The sequence below is a fragment of the Bombina bombina genome, chromosome 3 (genome assembly GCF_027579735.1).
Source record: "Bombina bombina isolate aBomBom1 chromosome 3, aBomBom1.pri, whole genome shotgun sequence".
NCBI lineage: Eukaryota > Metazoa > Chordata > Amphibia > Anura > Bombinatoridae > Bombina > Bombina bombina.
In genome coordinates, this window is record NC_069501.1 from 578,495,296 (window position 1) to 578,512,026 (window position 16,731).

General features: G+C 44.1%; 1 protein-coding gene across 1 annotated transcript in view; it reads right to left on the reverse strand.

Moving 5' to 3' along the window:
- The window catches only part of SNIP1 (Smad nuclear interacting protein 1), a 58,231-nt gene that overhangs the window by 14,449 nt on the left and 27,051 nt on the right, over positions 1 to 16,731 (reverse strand). Inside the window, exon 3 of the mRNA XM_053707135.1 lies at positions 6,060 to 6,607. Coding sequence (XP_053563110.1) covers positions 6,060 to 6,607 — 548 coding nt within the window. The remainder of the gene's footprint in view (positions 1 to 6,059; positions 6,608 to 16,731) is intronic.

Below are 16,731 nucleotides of genomic sequence, written 5' to 3' on the forward strand. Positions count from 1 at the left end.
ACTGTATTGATGCTACTTTAAATAAAAGTCAATCTGTACAAATTGAACAAATTTCACCAAACAACGAGGGGAGAGTTATGCCGACTAACTCGCCTCACGTGTCAGTACCTACATCTCCCGCTCAGAGGGAGGTGCGTGATATTGTAGCGCCGAGTACATCTGGGCGGCCATTACAAATCACATTACAGGATATGGCTACTGTTATGACTGAGGTTTTGGCTAAATTACCAGAACTAAGAGGTAAGCGTAATCACTCTGGGGTGAGAACAGAGTGCGCTGATAATATTAGGGCCATGTCAGACACTGCGTCACAGGTGGCAGAACATGAGGACGGAGAACTTCATTCTGTGGGTGACGGTTCTGATCCAAACAGACTGGATTCAGATATTTCAAATTTTAAATTTAAACTAGAAAACCTCCGTGTATTACTAGGGGAGGTGTTAGCGGCTCTGAATGATTGTAACACAGTTGCAATACCAGAGAAAATGTGTAGGTTGGATAAATATTTTGCGGTACCGACGAGTACTGAGGTTTTTCCTATACCTAAGAGACTTACTGAAATTGTTACTAAGGAGTGGGATAGACCCGGTGTGCCGTTCTCACCCCCTCCGATATTTAGAAAAATGTTTCCAATAGACGCCACCACAAGGGACTTATGGCAAATGGTCCCTAAGGTGGAGGGAGCAGTTTCTACCTTAGCTAAGCGTACCACTATCCCGGTGGAGGATAGCTGTGCTTTTTCAGATCCAATGGATAAAAAGTTAGAGGGTTACCTTAAGAAAATGTTTGTTCAACAAGGTTTCATATTGCAACCCCTGGCATGCATTGCGCCGATCACGGCTGCAGCGGCATTCTGGATTGAGTCTCTGGAAGAGAACATTGGTTCAGCTACTCTGGACGACATTACGGACAGGCTTAGAGTCCTTAAACTATCTAATTCATTCATTTCGGAGGCCGTAGTACATCTTACTAAACTTACGGCGAAGAATTCAGGATTCGCCATTCAGGCACGCAGGGCGCTGTGGCTAAAATCCTGGTCAGCTGATGTTACTTCTAAGTCTAAATTGCTTAATATACCTTTCAAAGGGCAGACCTTATTCGGGCCCGGGTTGAAAGAGATTATCGCTGACATTACAGGAGGTAAAGGCCATGCCCTGCCTCAGGACAAAGCCAAAGCCAAGACTAGACAGTCTAATTTTCGTTCCTTTCGTAATTTCAAAGCAGGAGCAGCATCAACTTCCTCTGCACCAAAACAGGAAGGAGCTGTTGCTCGCTACAGACAAGGCTGGAAACCTAACCAGTCCTGGAACAAGGGCAAGCAGACTAGGAAACCTGCTGCTGCCCCTAAAACAGCATGAATTGAGGGCCCCCGATCCGGGATCGGATCTAGTGGGGGGCAGACTTTCTCTCTTCGCCCAGGCTTGGGCAAGAGATGTTCAGGATCCCTGGGCGCTAGAGATAATATCTCAGGGATACCTTCTGGACTTCAAATACTCTCCTCCAAGAGAGAGATTTCATCTGTCAAGATTGTCAACAATCCAGACAAAGAAAGAGGCGTTTCTACGCTGCGTACAAGAGCTCTTGTTAATGGGAGTAATCCATCCAGTTCCACGATCGGAACAGGGACAGGGGTTTTACTCAAATCTGTTTGTGGTTCCCAAAAAAGAGGGAACTTTCAGACCAATCCTGGACTTAAAGATCCTAAACAAATTCCTAAGAGTTCCATCGTTCAAGATGGAGACTATTCTGACAATTTTACCTATGATCCAAGAGGGTCAATACATGACCACTGTAGATTTAAAAGATGCTTACCTTCACATACCGATTCACAAAGATCATTATCGGTACCTAAGGTTTGCCTTCCTAGACAGGCATTACCAGTTTGTGGCTTTTCCATTCGGATTGGCTACAGCTCTAAGAATCTTCACAAAGGTTCTGGGTGCTCTTCTGGCGGTACTAAGACCGCGGGGAATCTCGGTAGCTCCATACCTAGACGACATTCTGATACAAGCTTCAAGCTTTCAAACTGCCAAGTCTCATACAGAGTTAGTGCTGGCATTTCTAAGGTCACATGGATGGAAGGTGAACGAAAAGAAAAGTTCACTCGTTCCACTCACAAGAGTTCCCTTCCTGGGGACTCTTATAGATTCTGTAGAAATGAAGATTTACCTGACAGAGGACAGGCTAACAAGACTTCAAAGTGCTTGCCGCACCCTTCATTCCATTCAACACCCGTCAGTGGCTCAATGCATGGAGGTAATCGGCTTAATGGTAGCGGCAATGGACATAGTACCCTTTGCACGCTTACACCTCAGACCACTGCAACTGTGCATGCTAAGTCAGTGGAATGGGGATTACTCAGACTTATCCCCTTCTCTGAATCTGGATCAAGAGACCAGAAATTCTCTTCTATGGTGGCTTTCTCGGCCACATCTGTCCAGGGGGATGCCATTCAGCAGACCAGACTGGACAATTGTAACAACAGACGCCAGCCTTCTAGGTTGGGGTGCCGTCTGGAATTCTCTGAAGGCTCAGGGACAATGGAGTCAGGAGGAGAGTCTCCTGCCAATAAACATTTTGGAATTGAGAGCAGTTCTCAATGCCCTCCTGGCTTGGCCCCAGTTGACAACTCGGGGGTTCATCAGGTTTCAGTCGGACAACATCACGACTGTAGCTTACATCAACCATCAGGGAGGGACAAGAAGCTCCCTAGCTATGATGGAAGTATCAAAGATAATTTGCTGGGCAGAGTCTCACACTTGCCACCTGTCAGCAATCCACATCCCGGGAGTGGAGAACTGGGAGGCGGATTTCTTAAGTCGTCAGACTTTTCATCCGGGGGAGTGGGAACTTCATCCGGAGGTCTTTGCCCAAATACTTCGACGTTGGGGCAAACCAGAGATAGATCTTATGGCGTCTCGACAGAACGCCAAGCTTCCTCGTTACGGGTCCAGATCCAGGAGCAGTCCTGATAGATGCTCTGACAGCACCTTGGGACTTCAGGATGGCTTACGTGTTTCCACCCTTCCCGTTGCTTCCTCGATTGATTGCCAGAATCAAACAAGAGAGAGCATCAGTGATTCTAATAGCACCAGCGTGGCCACGCAGGACTTGGTATGCAGACCTGGTGGACATGTCATCCTGTCCACCTTGGTCTCTACCTCTGAAACAGGACCTTCTGATACAGGGTCCCTTCAAACATCAAAATCTAACTTCTCTGAAGCTGACTGCTTGGAAATTGAACGCTTGATTTTATCAAGACGTGGATTTTCTGAGTCAGTTATTGATACCTTAATACAGGCTAGGAAACCTGTTACCAGAAAGATTTACCATAAGATATGGCGTAAATACCTATATTGGTGTGAATCCAAAGGTTACTCTTGGAGTAAGGTTAGGATTCCTAGGATATTGTCTTTTCTACAAGAAGGTTTAGAAAAGGGTTTATCTGCTAGTTCATTAAAGGGACAGATCTCAGCTCTGTCCATTCTGTTACACAGACGTCTGTCAGAAGTTCCTGACGTCCAGGCTTTTTGTCAGGCTTTGGCCAGAATTAAGCCTGTGTTTAAAACTGTTGCTCCACCATGGAGTTTAAACCTTGTTCTTAATGTTTTACAGGGCGTTCCGTTTGAACCCCTTCATTCCATTGATATAAAGTTGTTATCTTGGAAAGTTCTATTTTTAATGGCTATTTCCTCGGCTCGAAGAGTCTCTGAATTATCAGCCTTACATTGTGATTCTCCTTATTTGATTTTTCATTCGGATAAGGTAGTCCTGCGTACTAAACCTGGGTTCTTACCTAAGGTAGTTACTAACAGGAATATCAATCAAGAGATTGTTGTTCCTTCTTTATGCCCAAATCCTTCTTCAAAGAAGGAACGTCTACTGCACAACCTGGATGTAGTCCGTGCTCTAAAATTTTACTTACAGGCAACTAAGGAATTTTGACAAACGTCTTCTCTGTTTGTCATTTACTCTGGGCAGAGGAGAGGTCAAAAAGCTTCCGCTACCTCTCTTTCTTTTTGGCTTCGTAGCATAATTCGTTTAGCTTATGAGACTGCTGGACAGCAGCCTCCTGAAAGAATTACAGCTCATTCTACTAGAGCTGTGGCTTCCACTTGGGCCTTCAAGAATGAGGCCTCTGTTGAACAGATTTGCAAGGCTGCAACTTGGTCTTCGCTTCATACTTTTTCCAAATTTTACAAATTTGACACTTTTGCTTCATCGGAGGCTATTTTTGGGAGAAAGGTTCTTCAGGCAGTGGTTCCTTCTGTATAAAGAGCCTGCCTATCCCTCCCGTCATCCGTGTACTTTTGCTTTGGTATTGGTATCCCAGAAGTAATGATGACCCGTGGACTGATCACACTTAACAGAAGAAAACATAATTTATGCTTACCTGATAAATTCCTTTCTTCTGTAGTGTGATCAGTCCACGGCCCGCCCTGTTTTTAAGGCAGGTAAATATTTTTTAATTTATACTCCAGTCACCACTTCACCCTTGGCTTTTCCTTTCTCGTTGGTCCTTGGTCGAATGACTGGGAGTGACGTAGAGGGGAGGAGCTATATGCAGCTCTGCTGGGTGAATCCTCTTGCACTTCCTGTTGGGGATGAGTAATATCCCAGAAGTAATGATGACCCGTGGACTGATCACACTACAGAAGAAAGGAATTTATCAGGTAAGCATAAATTATGTTTTTGGGATGTTACACACACAAAATATGGGTCCTGCCCATATTACATGGGACACTATGGGAGCCCAGGAAAGAAAATGATCCCCATGATGGCATACCATTTGCAACAGTAGACAACCAGGGTATTCCAAATGGGGTATGTCCAGAGTTTTTTGTAGCCACAAAACCTGGCCAAATTTAGGATCCGATTCTATCAAATTTGCCGGTCTAGATGTTGTTTTCCACGCCAACACTTGCCGGGGCATCCCTCATGGAATTTTATACATATAGCGGTTTGCATTTCCATCGTATGTATTTATAACACAATGTTTAAACCAGGATAATTTAGTAGCACTAGTCAATAAAGCAGTAATATCGAGCAAGAAAGAAAAAGCTATACACTGTAACCAATAGCATAAAATATAGTGAAAATAACTCAGTTTGTAAACTTGGTTTCAGAAAAGGCATTCACAAGCAAGTTCTAATTAAATACGAGTGCATGGGGAGAACTTCACACTGCAGTTTTTATGCTGGTCTTCTTTTTCCTGAAGAATGAAAGGTGCTACCATGACAGGATTCAGACTACTAACCAAGCAACAAAGTGTCAGATGTATACGGATGTCTACAGATTCATGCTGGGTCCTGTTTGTGTAATCTGTCTTTTCATATTCAAAAGGGGGGGGGGGGGGGTCTGCTCTTTCAGGTTTCCCAGCCCCTTTCACTGGGTGTTCCAACCTAACCTCATCAAAAATGCTAAACTGGGAGCTACTAAGTACGTTTTTAACCCCTTAAAGATCAGCGACGTACCCTTACGATGACGGTCTTTCTATGGGTGTGAGATTTTTACTAGCATGGTCTCGCAACCGGCGATGTACAGGGTACATTGTGGTCATTAAGGGGTTAAAATGTTTTATACTGGATTTTTAGATCAACAGCTGCATATTCTTTATAGTAGTGTCTATTATATGGAGTTACATGCAAATTGGTGTATACTGTCTCTTTAAAATTGAAAGCATCCATGGTTCAAACATAAGTAAATTGAAGTCTCTTAAAATTGCTCTATTATCAGTTACTTCATTCTTCTCCCTTAGCATACAAGAGCAGCCATGCATTACTGAGACCTAACTGGTGGCTACACACATATGCCTCTTGTACCTTTTATATTATTGTAAAGCTAGGTCAGAGTAGTGCAAGTCTGCTTTGGAGCAACATTTGTTATGCAGGGGGTAATACTTTGTTAAAAGCAAGCAGTGGTGCAATAATAAAATGCTTTGCCACATTCGAGCATTTTCCTTTTGCACTTGTATGTGCTTTTAAATAACACTCACCTTGTATAATCTCAGACATTTATAAGGACTATTTAATGTCCTATACAGATGATGGTATTCTTACCTATACTGTAATACAGCATGCTGTTTTGAACAAGATGGATGATCTATTGGTATGTCCGCAATACGCCGTTGTCTGCCTAGGAGATATGCACTCTGCCGATGAATGTACATTACAGGAAGTACCTCATCATTCTTAAAAGGATAGAGGCGCCAGCGTTTCTTTGGAGTGCGTGCTTCTGGCGGTTCACTGTATTTTATTACAACACCTCTAAAAGTGTTTGTATCTTCAAGCAATGCCCCAGATAACGCAAAGTTGGGTTTCTCTTTATTAGCTGGCTCCTGGGTATTAGAATCATTTGTTTCATTATTCTCGGATTCTCCGCCTCCTTCCTCATTACGCTGACGCTTCTCTCTCCTGCGGTGATCATTAAATTCCCTCTCTTCTCTCTGTTGTCTAAGCTGCTCTTCCTCTCGGTCTCTGTTTCTGTGTCTTTGATTATCACGATCTCTGTCTGTGTGATCCCTGTGCCGGTCCCTTCGGTGTTCCTCTTCCCATCTGTCCCTAGGTTGTCTGTCGTCATATGCCTTGCGTGAGTGTTCATCTTTTTCCTGTTGATGCAAGAAGACCAATACATTAAAATGTTTGTACTATGGGCTGCATTTCACCCTAGACAATTCGTAACAGTCTACAAAACTGTATTTATAAAACTAGACCCATATGCAGCTCCACAGATAAGAGGACATAAAGAGGTAGATTTATTAATAGACGAGCGGAAGAGATTCGCTGTAGCAAATCATGTCCGCTCGACCTTGCTAAATGACAACAGCATATGCTGTCAGCATTTAACATTGCACATGCTTTTTTAGTGAAATGCTTGTGCAATGCTGCCCCCTGCTCACTGGCGGCCAATCGGCCACTAGCAGGGGCTGTCAATCATCTCGATCGGATCGGGATGATTTCAATCTGCCAACTAAAAGGTGGTGGACAAGTTAAGCAGCAGCGGTCTTATGACCACTGCTTCTTAACTTCTGTTTCAGGCGAGCCTGAAATTATGGGACTCCGAAGCAGAATTCACTGCTTAAAAGGGACACTGAACCCAAATTTCTTCTTTTGTGATTCAGATAGAGCATGCAATTTTAAGCAACTTTCTAATTTACTCCTATTATCAAATTTTCTTCATTCTCTTCGTATCTTTATTTGAAAAGAAAAAGTTTAGATGCCGGCCCATTTTTGGTGAGCAACCTGGGTTGTTCTTGCTGATTGGTGGATAAATTCACCCACCAATAAACAAGAGCTGTCCAGGGTGCTAAACCAAAAATTGTCTGGCTCCTTAGCTTAGATGCCTTCTATTTCAAATAAAGATAGCAACAGAACAAAGGAAATTGATAATAGGAGTAAATTAGAACGTTGATTAAAATTGCATGCTCTAACTGAATCACGAAAACAAAATGTATGCTTACCTGATAAATGTATTTCTTTTTTGACACAATGAGTCCACGGATCATCTTAATTACTAATGGGATATTCACCTCCTGGTCAGCAGGAGGCAGCAAAGAGCACCACAGCAGAGCTGATAAATATCACCTCCCTTCACTCCCAACCCAGTCATTCGACCGAAGTCAAGGAGAGAAAGGAAGTAATAAGGTGCAGAAGTGTCTGAAGTTTACAAACCCAACAACCTGTCTCCAATAACAACATGGCGGGCCGTGGACTCATCGTGTTAAAAAAGAAATAAAAATGTATCAGGTAAGCATAAATTTTGTTTTCTTTTTAATGATACGATGAGTCGACGGATCATCTTAATTACTAATGGGATCCAATACCAAAGCTAGAGTACACAGATGATACGGGAGGGACAAGACAGGGAACCTAAACGGAAGGCACCAGCTGAGGCAAAAGTATCAAATTTGTAAAACTTTGAAAAAAAGTGTGAAGAGAGGACCAAGTTGCAGCCTTGCAAATCTGTTCCACAGAAGCTTCATTTTTGAATGCCCATGAGGAAGCAACAGCCCTCGTGGAATGAGCCGTAACTCTCTCTGGAGGTTGCTGTCCAGCAGTCTCATATGCAAATCGGATGATACTCTTCAGCCAAAAAGAAAGGGAAGTAGCCGTAGGATTCTGACCCTTACATTTTCCTGAGAAAACCACAAACAAAGAGGAAGACTGACGAAAATCTTTAGTCGCCTGTAGGTAATACTTTAAAGCACGAACCACGTCCAAATTGTGCAAAAGCTGTTCCTTCTGAGAAGGATTAGGACACAAGGAAGGAACAACAATCTCCTGGTTAATGTTCCTGTCAGAAACAACCTTAGGAAGAAATCCTAACTTAGTACTCATAACTACCTTATCCGAATGAAAGATAAGGAAAGGAAATTCACACTGCAATGCCGAGAGTTCCAAGACTTTACAAGCAGAAGAAATAGCAACAAGAAATAAAACTTTCCAAGATAACAACTTAACATCTAACTTCGCATAGGCTCAAACGGAGGCCGTTGGAGAACATTTAGAACTAAATTCAGACTCCACGGAGGAGTAACTGGTTTGAACACAGGCCTAATTCTAACCAAGGCCTGACAAAAAGATTGAACATCTGGAACATCTGCCAGACGTTTATGCAACAAAATAGATAAAGCAGAGATCTGACCCTTCAAAGAACTTGTCGATAATCCTTTCTCCAAACCCTCTTGGAGAAAAGACAAAATCCTAGGAATTCTAACTCTACTCCATGAGTAACCTTTGGATTCACACCAATATAGATATTTACACCATATCTTATAATAAATCTTTCTGGTCACAGGTTTACGAGCCTGGATCATGGTCTCAATGATCAAATCAGAAAAACCCTGCTTAAGCAGAATTAAGCGCTCAATCTCCAAGCAGTCAGCTTCAGAGAAACTCTATTTGGATGCAGGAAGGGACCTTGAATTAACAGGTCCTTCCTCAGTGGAAGACTCCAAGGTGGATGAGATGACATATCCACCAGATCTGCATACTAAATCCTGCGAGACCAGGCCGGTGCAATGAGTATCACTGATGCCTTCTCCTGCTTGATTCGAGTAATCACCCGAGGAAGAAGCACAAACGGAGGGAATAGGTATGCTAGACTGAAGGTCCAAGGAACCGCCAAGGCATCTTATTTCTGCCTGGGAATCCCTGGACCTCGATCCATATCTCGGAAGCTTGGCATTCTGACGCAATGCCATGGGATGTGGATCGCCGACAGACAACAAGAGTGGGTTTCCGCCCACTGAATTATCTTGGATACCTCTCTCATCGCTAAGGAACTCGATAAGGAACTCCTCGTTCCTCCTTGATGATTGATATAAGCTACTGACGTTATGTTGGCCGACTGGAACCTGATGAACTGGACCGAAGCTAACGGAGGCCAGTTCAGAAGAGCATTGAATATCGCTCTCAGCTCCAGGATGTTTATGGGAAGAACAGACTCTGACGGAGTCCAAACTCCCTAAGCTTTTAGCGAGCCCCAGACTGCTCCCCACCCTTGAAGGCTGGCGTCTGTTGTCACAATCGCCCAGGAAGGCCTGCGACAGCAGGTTCCCTGGGAGAGATGATCCAGAGACAACCACCATAGTAGAGAATCCCTTGTCTCCTGCTCCAGTAGTATTTGAGGGGACAGATTGGTATAAATCTCCGTTCCACTGCCTGAGCATGCATAACTGCAGAGGTCCGAGATGGAACCAAGCAAACAGAATGATGTCCATTGCTGCCACCATCAGTCCGACTACCTCCATACACTGAGCCACTGATGGCCGAGGAGTGGACTGAAGGACTCAGCAAGTATCGATAATTTTTGGATTTCCTGACCTCTGTCAGAAAGATCTTCATTGACAGGGAATCTATTATAGTTCCCAAGAAAGTTACCCTTGTACTTGGGATAAGAGAGCTCTTTTGTAAATTTACCTTCCACCCGTGAGAGCGAAGGATGGATAACACCATGCTCGTGTGGGATTCCGCTAGATGGAAGGACTGTGCCTAGACTAGAATGTCGTCCAGATAGGGCGCCACAGCAATGCCTTGAGAACGAAGTACCGCTAACAGAGATCCCAGAACTTTTGTGAAGACTCTGGGAACAGGGGCAAGACCAAAAGGAAGAGCCACACACTTTAAGTGTTTGTCCAGAAATGCGAACCTTAGGAACTTGTGATGGTTCTTGTGAATGGGAAAAGTACGCGTCCTTTAAGTCCACTGTTGTCATAAATTGACCCTCCTGGATCAATGGAACGTATAGTTTCCATCTTGAGACGGTACCCTGAGAAACTTGTTTAGACTCTTGAGATCTAAAATGGGCCTGAAGGTTCCCTCCTTTTTTGGAACCATAAATAGGTTGGAGTAAAAACCCTGACCCTGCTCCTGTAACGGAACAGGAGCAATCACTCCCAGATTGGAGAGGTCTCTCACAATGTAAGAACGCCTCTCTTTTTGTCTGGTCTGCAAACAAACAATCTTTACAGTAGGAACCTTCCTCTGGGAGGAAAACTTTTGAAATCCAACCTGTATCCCTGGGACACAATTTCTAATGCCCAGGGATCCTGAACATCTCTGATCCAAGCTTGAACGAAGAAGGAAAGTCTGCCCCCTACCAGATCCGGTCCCGGATCGGGGGCATAACTTTCATGCTGACTTGGATTCAACGGCAAGCTTCTTAGCCTGTTTTCCCTTATTCCAATGCTGGCTTTATCTCCACGCAGGCTTGGGTTAATCTGGTTTGACAACGGAAGATAAAGTTATTTCCCTTGAAATTACGAAAGGAACGAAAATTACTATGGTGTCCCTTCGTCTTATTTCTCTTATCCTGAGGGAGAAAATGACCTTTACCTCCCGTGATGTCAGAAATAATTTCCGATAGACCAGGACCAAATAAGGTCTTTCCATTATATGGAATAGCCAATAGTTTGGACTTAGAGGAGACATCCGCAGATCAAGGCTTCAGCCATAAGGCTCTGCGGACCAAAATAGAAAAACTTGGTATCTTAGCTCCCAGTGTGATAACCTGAAGGGAAGCGTCTGTGATAAAGGAATTAGCTAATTTGAGAGCCTCAATCCTATCTTGAATCTCATCCAAGGATGTCTCCGTTCTGATAGCACAGACAGGGCATCAAACCAATATGCAGCCGCACTGGTGACTGTAGCAATACACACGGCAGGTTGCCATTGTAGACCCTGGTCTACGTACATCTTTTTGAGTAGGCCCTCTAATTTCTTGTCCATAGGATCTTTGAAAGCACAACTATCCTCTATGGGAAAAGTAGTTCTCTTAGCTAAAGTGGAAATAGCCCCTTCCACCTTAGGTACTGTTTGCCAAGCTTGCTTGACAGAGTCGGCTATGGGAAACATCTTGAAAATAGGAGATGGAGAAAAAGGAATACCCAGGCTCTCCCACTCCTTAGGAATAATCTCAGAAGCTTGGTCAGGAACCGGAACTACATCAGTCGAGGAAGGAACCTCGAAATATCTGTTTAACTTACTGGATTTCTTAGGGACAACCACAACCGTGGAGTCGCTATCATCTAAAGTAACTAAAACCCCCTTAAGCAATAGACTGAGGTGTTCCAGCTTAAATCTAAATGATACCACTTCAGTATCAGCGAGAGGAAGTACACCTTCAGAATCTGAAATCTCTCCTTCAGATGCTACCACGGCCTCTTCCTCCTCAGGCATGAGAGAGGACGACTCCGAAAACCGCAACAATTGCATCAGAAACCTCGCTTACTGAATGGCTTGTCTTCCTCTTACATTTACCCTGCAACATTGGAAAAGCAGACAGCCCATCAGAGATTGTAGAAGACATGAGAGATGTGATGTCCTTTAAAGTAACTCCAGTGGTAGTTACAGAGGAGATGCAGGGCACTGCTTGGGAGGGTGGTAACACTTGGAGCGCCTGAGGAGAAAGTTGCGGCATATATTGTACCTCATCATTAGAATCCTGAACAACATACTTAGAAGAAGTTGGCTCAGAATTTTTTTTTTATCTTTATGACCTAAAGTCCTCTCAATACAAGAAGGACAGAAGGGTATTGGTGGTTCCACAAAAGCATTAAAATATAAAGAGCAAGGAACATCTTGCAAGGTTTCTTTAACTATAATAACTCACACTTTGACACAATAAACCTTAAAATTAACAAAAACAAAACTTAAATACAAAAAACGTTACTGTGGCTTTAAATTTTAAACCGCAACTATTTTACTGCGCACTAAATTTGGTCCCAGTGTCACCTCCACACCTCAGCCCTGCTGAGGCGCCTACCTTCCTGACCCAGAGATGATACGCTGTCAGGTGTGAAGCTGCTCTCCCGCTCTTCAGCTGAAACAAATCCCATAGCGCAGCAAAAATTTGGCCCATTGCCAAAAGAGAGCAGATGCAGCCCGGTCTCTAGGAACACACGTAACAGCAGTAAACATGCGCTCCTACAAACAACAAACCGGAGATGATATCTCACTTATGCCTCAAAATGTCTTCACTGTAAGCGCAACTATGGAAAGGCGCGTGGGAGAAGTAAATCCGCCCATCGTGGGCGTGTCTAAAATGCAAAGCCTGTTTCCCGGAGAAAAATTAACCCCACAGAACATGGAACCACCAGAGCCCTAAAAATGTTCAATGCCTCAGATCTCAGACCAACCCCAGTGCCAACAAAATACATATGGCTGTCAAATATTTCTCTCCTGCCTAGGAGAGTATTGTCAATAATAAAGTGCCCCTTACATGAGAGCCCCTTACTAAATAAATAAGGTATTTTCCTGTGCCCACTTTTTCTGAGTTGATCTCTCTGCCCCAGAACAAGAAAATAGCACTTACCTCAGGGTACTGCCTGACAGCAAGGCAGTTCACAGGTTTGAGAGGTCCTCTTCCTCACATCGACCTGTAGAAAACAGAGACTGAGTCATATCCCTCATACTAGAGACAATTAGGGCAGTATTAAATATGTGAGGCGCAGTGAGAATTGTGTCCTACAAGTTCCCATTACTCTAAAGCCACCAAAGCTCTACTGCAGAGACTGACATGGACTACAGCTACACCCTAGGAAAAAGTAACCCGATCCTGTACCACTTTAAAAATAATAAACTCTTGATTGAAGAATCTTAAAGAACACCTCACCTTGCCACTTCCTAACACTAATGCAGGCAAAGAGAATGACTGGGTTGGGAATGAAGGGAGGCGATATTTATCAGCTCTGCTGCTGACCAGGAGAATATCCCATTAGTAATTAAGATGATTCCTGGACTCATCGTGTCATTAAAAAGAAAAAACATAATTTATGCTTACCTGATAAATTCCTTTCTTCTGTAGTGTGATCAGTCCACGGGTCATCATTACTTCTGGGATATTACTCCTCCCCAACAGGAAGTGCAAGAGGATTCACCCAGCAGAGCTGCATATAGCTCCTCCCCTCTACGTCACTCCCAGTCATTCGACCAAGGACCAACGAGAAAGGAAAAGCCAAGGGTGAAGTGGTGACTGGAGTATAAATTAAAAAATATTTACCTGCCTTAAAAACAGGGCGGGCCGTGGACTGATCACACTACAGAAGAAAGGAATTTATCAGGTAAGCATAAATTATGTTTTCTTCTGTTAAGTGTGATCAGTCCACGGGTCATCATTACTTCTGGGATACCAATACCAAAGCAAAAGTACACGGATGACGGGAGGGATAGGCAGGCTCTTTATACAGAAGGAACCACTGCCTGAAGAACCTTTCTCCCAAAAATAGCCTCCGATGAAGCAAAAGTGTCAAATTTGTAAAATTTGGAAAAAGTATGAAGCGAAGACCAAGTTGCAGCCTTGCAAATCTGCTCAACAGAGGCCTCATTCTTGAAGGCCCAAGTGGAAGCCACAGCTCTAGTAGAATGAGCTGTAATTCTTTCAGGAGGCTGCTGTCCAGCAGTCTCATAAGCTAAACGAATTATGCTACGAAGTCAAAAAGAAAGAGAGGTAGCAGAAGCCTTTTGACCTCTCCTCTGCCCAGAATAAACGACAAACAGAGAAGACGTTTGTCGAAATTCCTTAGTTGCCTGTAAGTAAAATTTTAGAGCACGGACTACATCCAGGTTGTGCAGTAGACGTTCCTTCTTCGAAGAAGGATTTGGGCACAAAGAAGGAACAACAATCTCTTGATTGATATTCCTGTTAGTAACTACCTTAGGTAAGAACCCAGGTTTAGTACGCAGAACTACCTTATCCGAATGAAAAATCAAATAAGGAGAATCACAATGTAAGGCTGATAATTCAGAGACTCTTCGAGCCGAGGAAATAGCCATTAAAAATAGAACTTTCCAAGATAACAACTTTATATCAATGGAATGAAGGGGTTCAAACGGAACGCCCTGTAAAACATTAAGAACCAGGTTTAAACTCCATGGTGGAGCAACAGTTTTAAACACAGGCTTAATCCTGGCCAAAGCCTGACAAAAAGCCTGGACGTCAGGAACTTCTGACAGACGTTTGTGTAACAGAATGGACAGAGCTGAGATCTGTCCCTTTAATGAACTAGCAGATAAACCCTTTTCTAAACCTTCTTGTAAAAAAGACAATATCCTAGGAATCCTAACCTTACTCCAAGAGTAACCTTTGGATTCACACCAATATAGGTATTTACGCCATATCTTATGGTAAATCTTTCTGGTAACAGGTTTCCTAGCCTGTATTAAGGTATCAATAACTGACTTAGAAAACCCACGTCTTGATAAAATCAAGCGTTCAATTTCCAAGCAGTCAGCTTCAGAGAAGTTAGATTTTGATGTTTGAAGGGACCCTGTATCAGAAGGTCCTGTTTCAGAGGTAGAGACCAAGGTGGACAGGATGACATGTCCACCAGGTCTGCATACCAAGTCCTGCGTGGCCACGCAGGTGCTATTAGAATCACTGATGCTCTCTCTTGTTTGATTCTGGCAATCAATCGAGGAAGCATCGGGAAGGGTGGAAACACGTAAGCCATCCCGAAGTCCCAAGGTGCTGTCAGGGCATCTATCAGGACTGCTCCTGGATCCCTGGATCTGGACCCGTAACGAGGAAGCTTGGCGTTCTGTCGAGACGCCATGAGATCTATCTCTGGTTTGCCCCAACGTCGAAGTATTTGGGCAAAGACCTCCGGATGGAGTTCCCACTCCCCCGGATGAAAAGTCTGACGACTTAAGAAATCCGCCTCCCAGTTCTCCACTCCCGGGATGTGGATTGCTGACAGGTGGCAAGAGTGAGACTCTGCCCACCGAATTATCTTTGATACTTCCATCATAGCTAGGGAGCTTCTTGTCCCTCCCTGATGGTTGATGCAAGCTACAGTCGTGATGTTGTCCGACTGAAACCTGATGAACCCCCGAGTTGTCAACTGGGGCCAAGCCAGGAGGGCATTGAGAACTGCTCTCAATTCCAGAATGTTTATTGGCAGGAGACTCTCCTCCTGACTCCATTGTCCCTGAGCCTTCAGAGAATTCCAGACGGCACCCCAACCTAGAAGGCTGGCGTCTGTTGTTACAATTGTCCAGTCTGGTCTGCTGAATGGCATCCCCCTGGACAGATGTGGCCGAGAAAGCCACCATAGAAGAGAATTTCTGGTCTCTTGATCCAGATTCAGAGAAGGGGATAAGTCTGAGTAATCCCCATTCCACTGACTTAGCATGCACAGTTGCAGTGGTCTGAGGTGTAAGCGTGCAAAGGGTACTATGTCCATTGCCGCTACCATTAAGCCGATTACCTCCATGCATTGAGCCACTGACGGGTGTTGAATGGAATGAAGGGTGCGGCAAGCACTTTGAAGTCTTGTTAGCCTGTCCTCTGTCAGGTAAATCTTCATTTCTACAGAATCTATAAGAGTCCCCAGGAAGGGAACTCTTGTGAGTGGAACGAGTGAACTTTTCTTTTCGTTCACCTTCCATCCATGTGACCTTAGAAATGCCAGCACTAACTCTGTATGAGACTTGGCAGTTTGAAAGCTTGAAGCTTGTATCAGAATGTCGTCTAGGTATGGAGCTACCGAGATTCCCTGCGGTCTTAGTACCGCCAGAAGAGCACCCAGAACCTTTGTGAAGATTCTTGGAGCTGTAGCCAATCCGAATGGAAGAGCCACAAACTGGCAATGCCTGTCTAGGAAGGCAAACCTTAGGTACCGATAATGATCTTTGTGAATCGGTATGTGAAGGTAAGCATCTTTTAAATCTACAGTGGTCATGTACTGACCCTCTTGGATCATAGGTAAAATTGTCCGAATAGTCTCCATCTTGAACGATGGAACTCTTAGGAATTTGTTTAGGATCTTTAAGTCCAGGATTGGTCTGAAAGTTCCCTCTTTTTTGGGAACCACAAACAGATTTGAGTAAAACCCCTGTCCCTGTTCCGATCGTGGAACTGGATGGATTACTCCCATTAACAAGAGCTCTTGTACGCAGCGTAGAACGCCTCTTTCTTTGTCTGGATTGTTGACAATCTTGACAGATGAAATCTCTCTCTTGGAGGAGAGTATTTGAAGTCCAGAAGGTATCCCTGAGATATTATCTCTAGCTCCCAGGGATCCTGAACATCTCTTGCCCAAGCCTGGGCGAAGAGAGAAAGTCTGCGCCCCACTAGATCCGATCCCGGATCGGACCCCTCAATTCATGCTGTTTTAGGGGCAGCAGCAGGTTTCCTAGTCTGCTTGCCCTTGTTCCAGGACTGGTTAGGTTTCCAGCCTTGTCTGTAGCGAGCAACAGCTCCTTCCTGTTTTGGTGCAGAGGAAGTTGATGC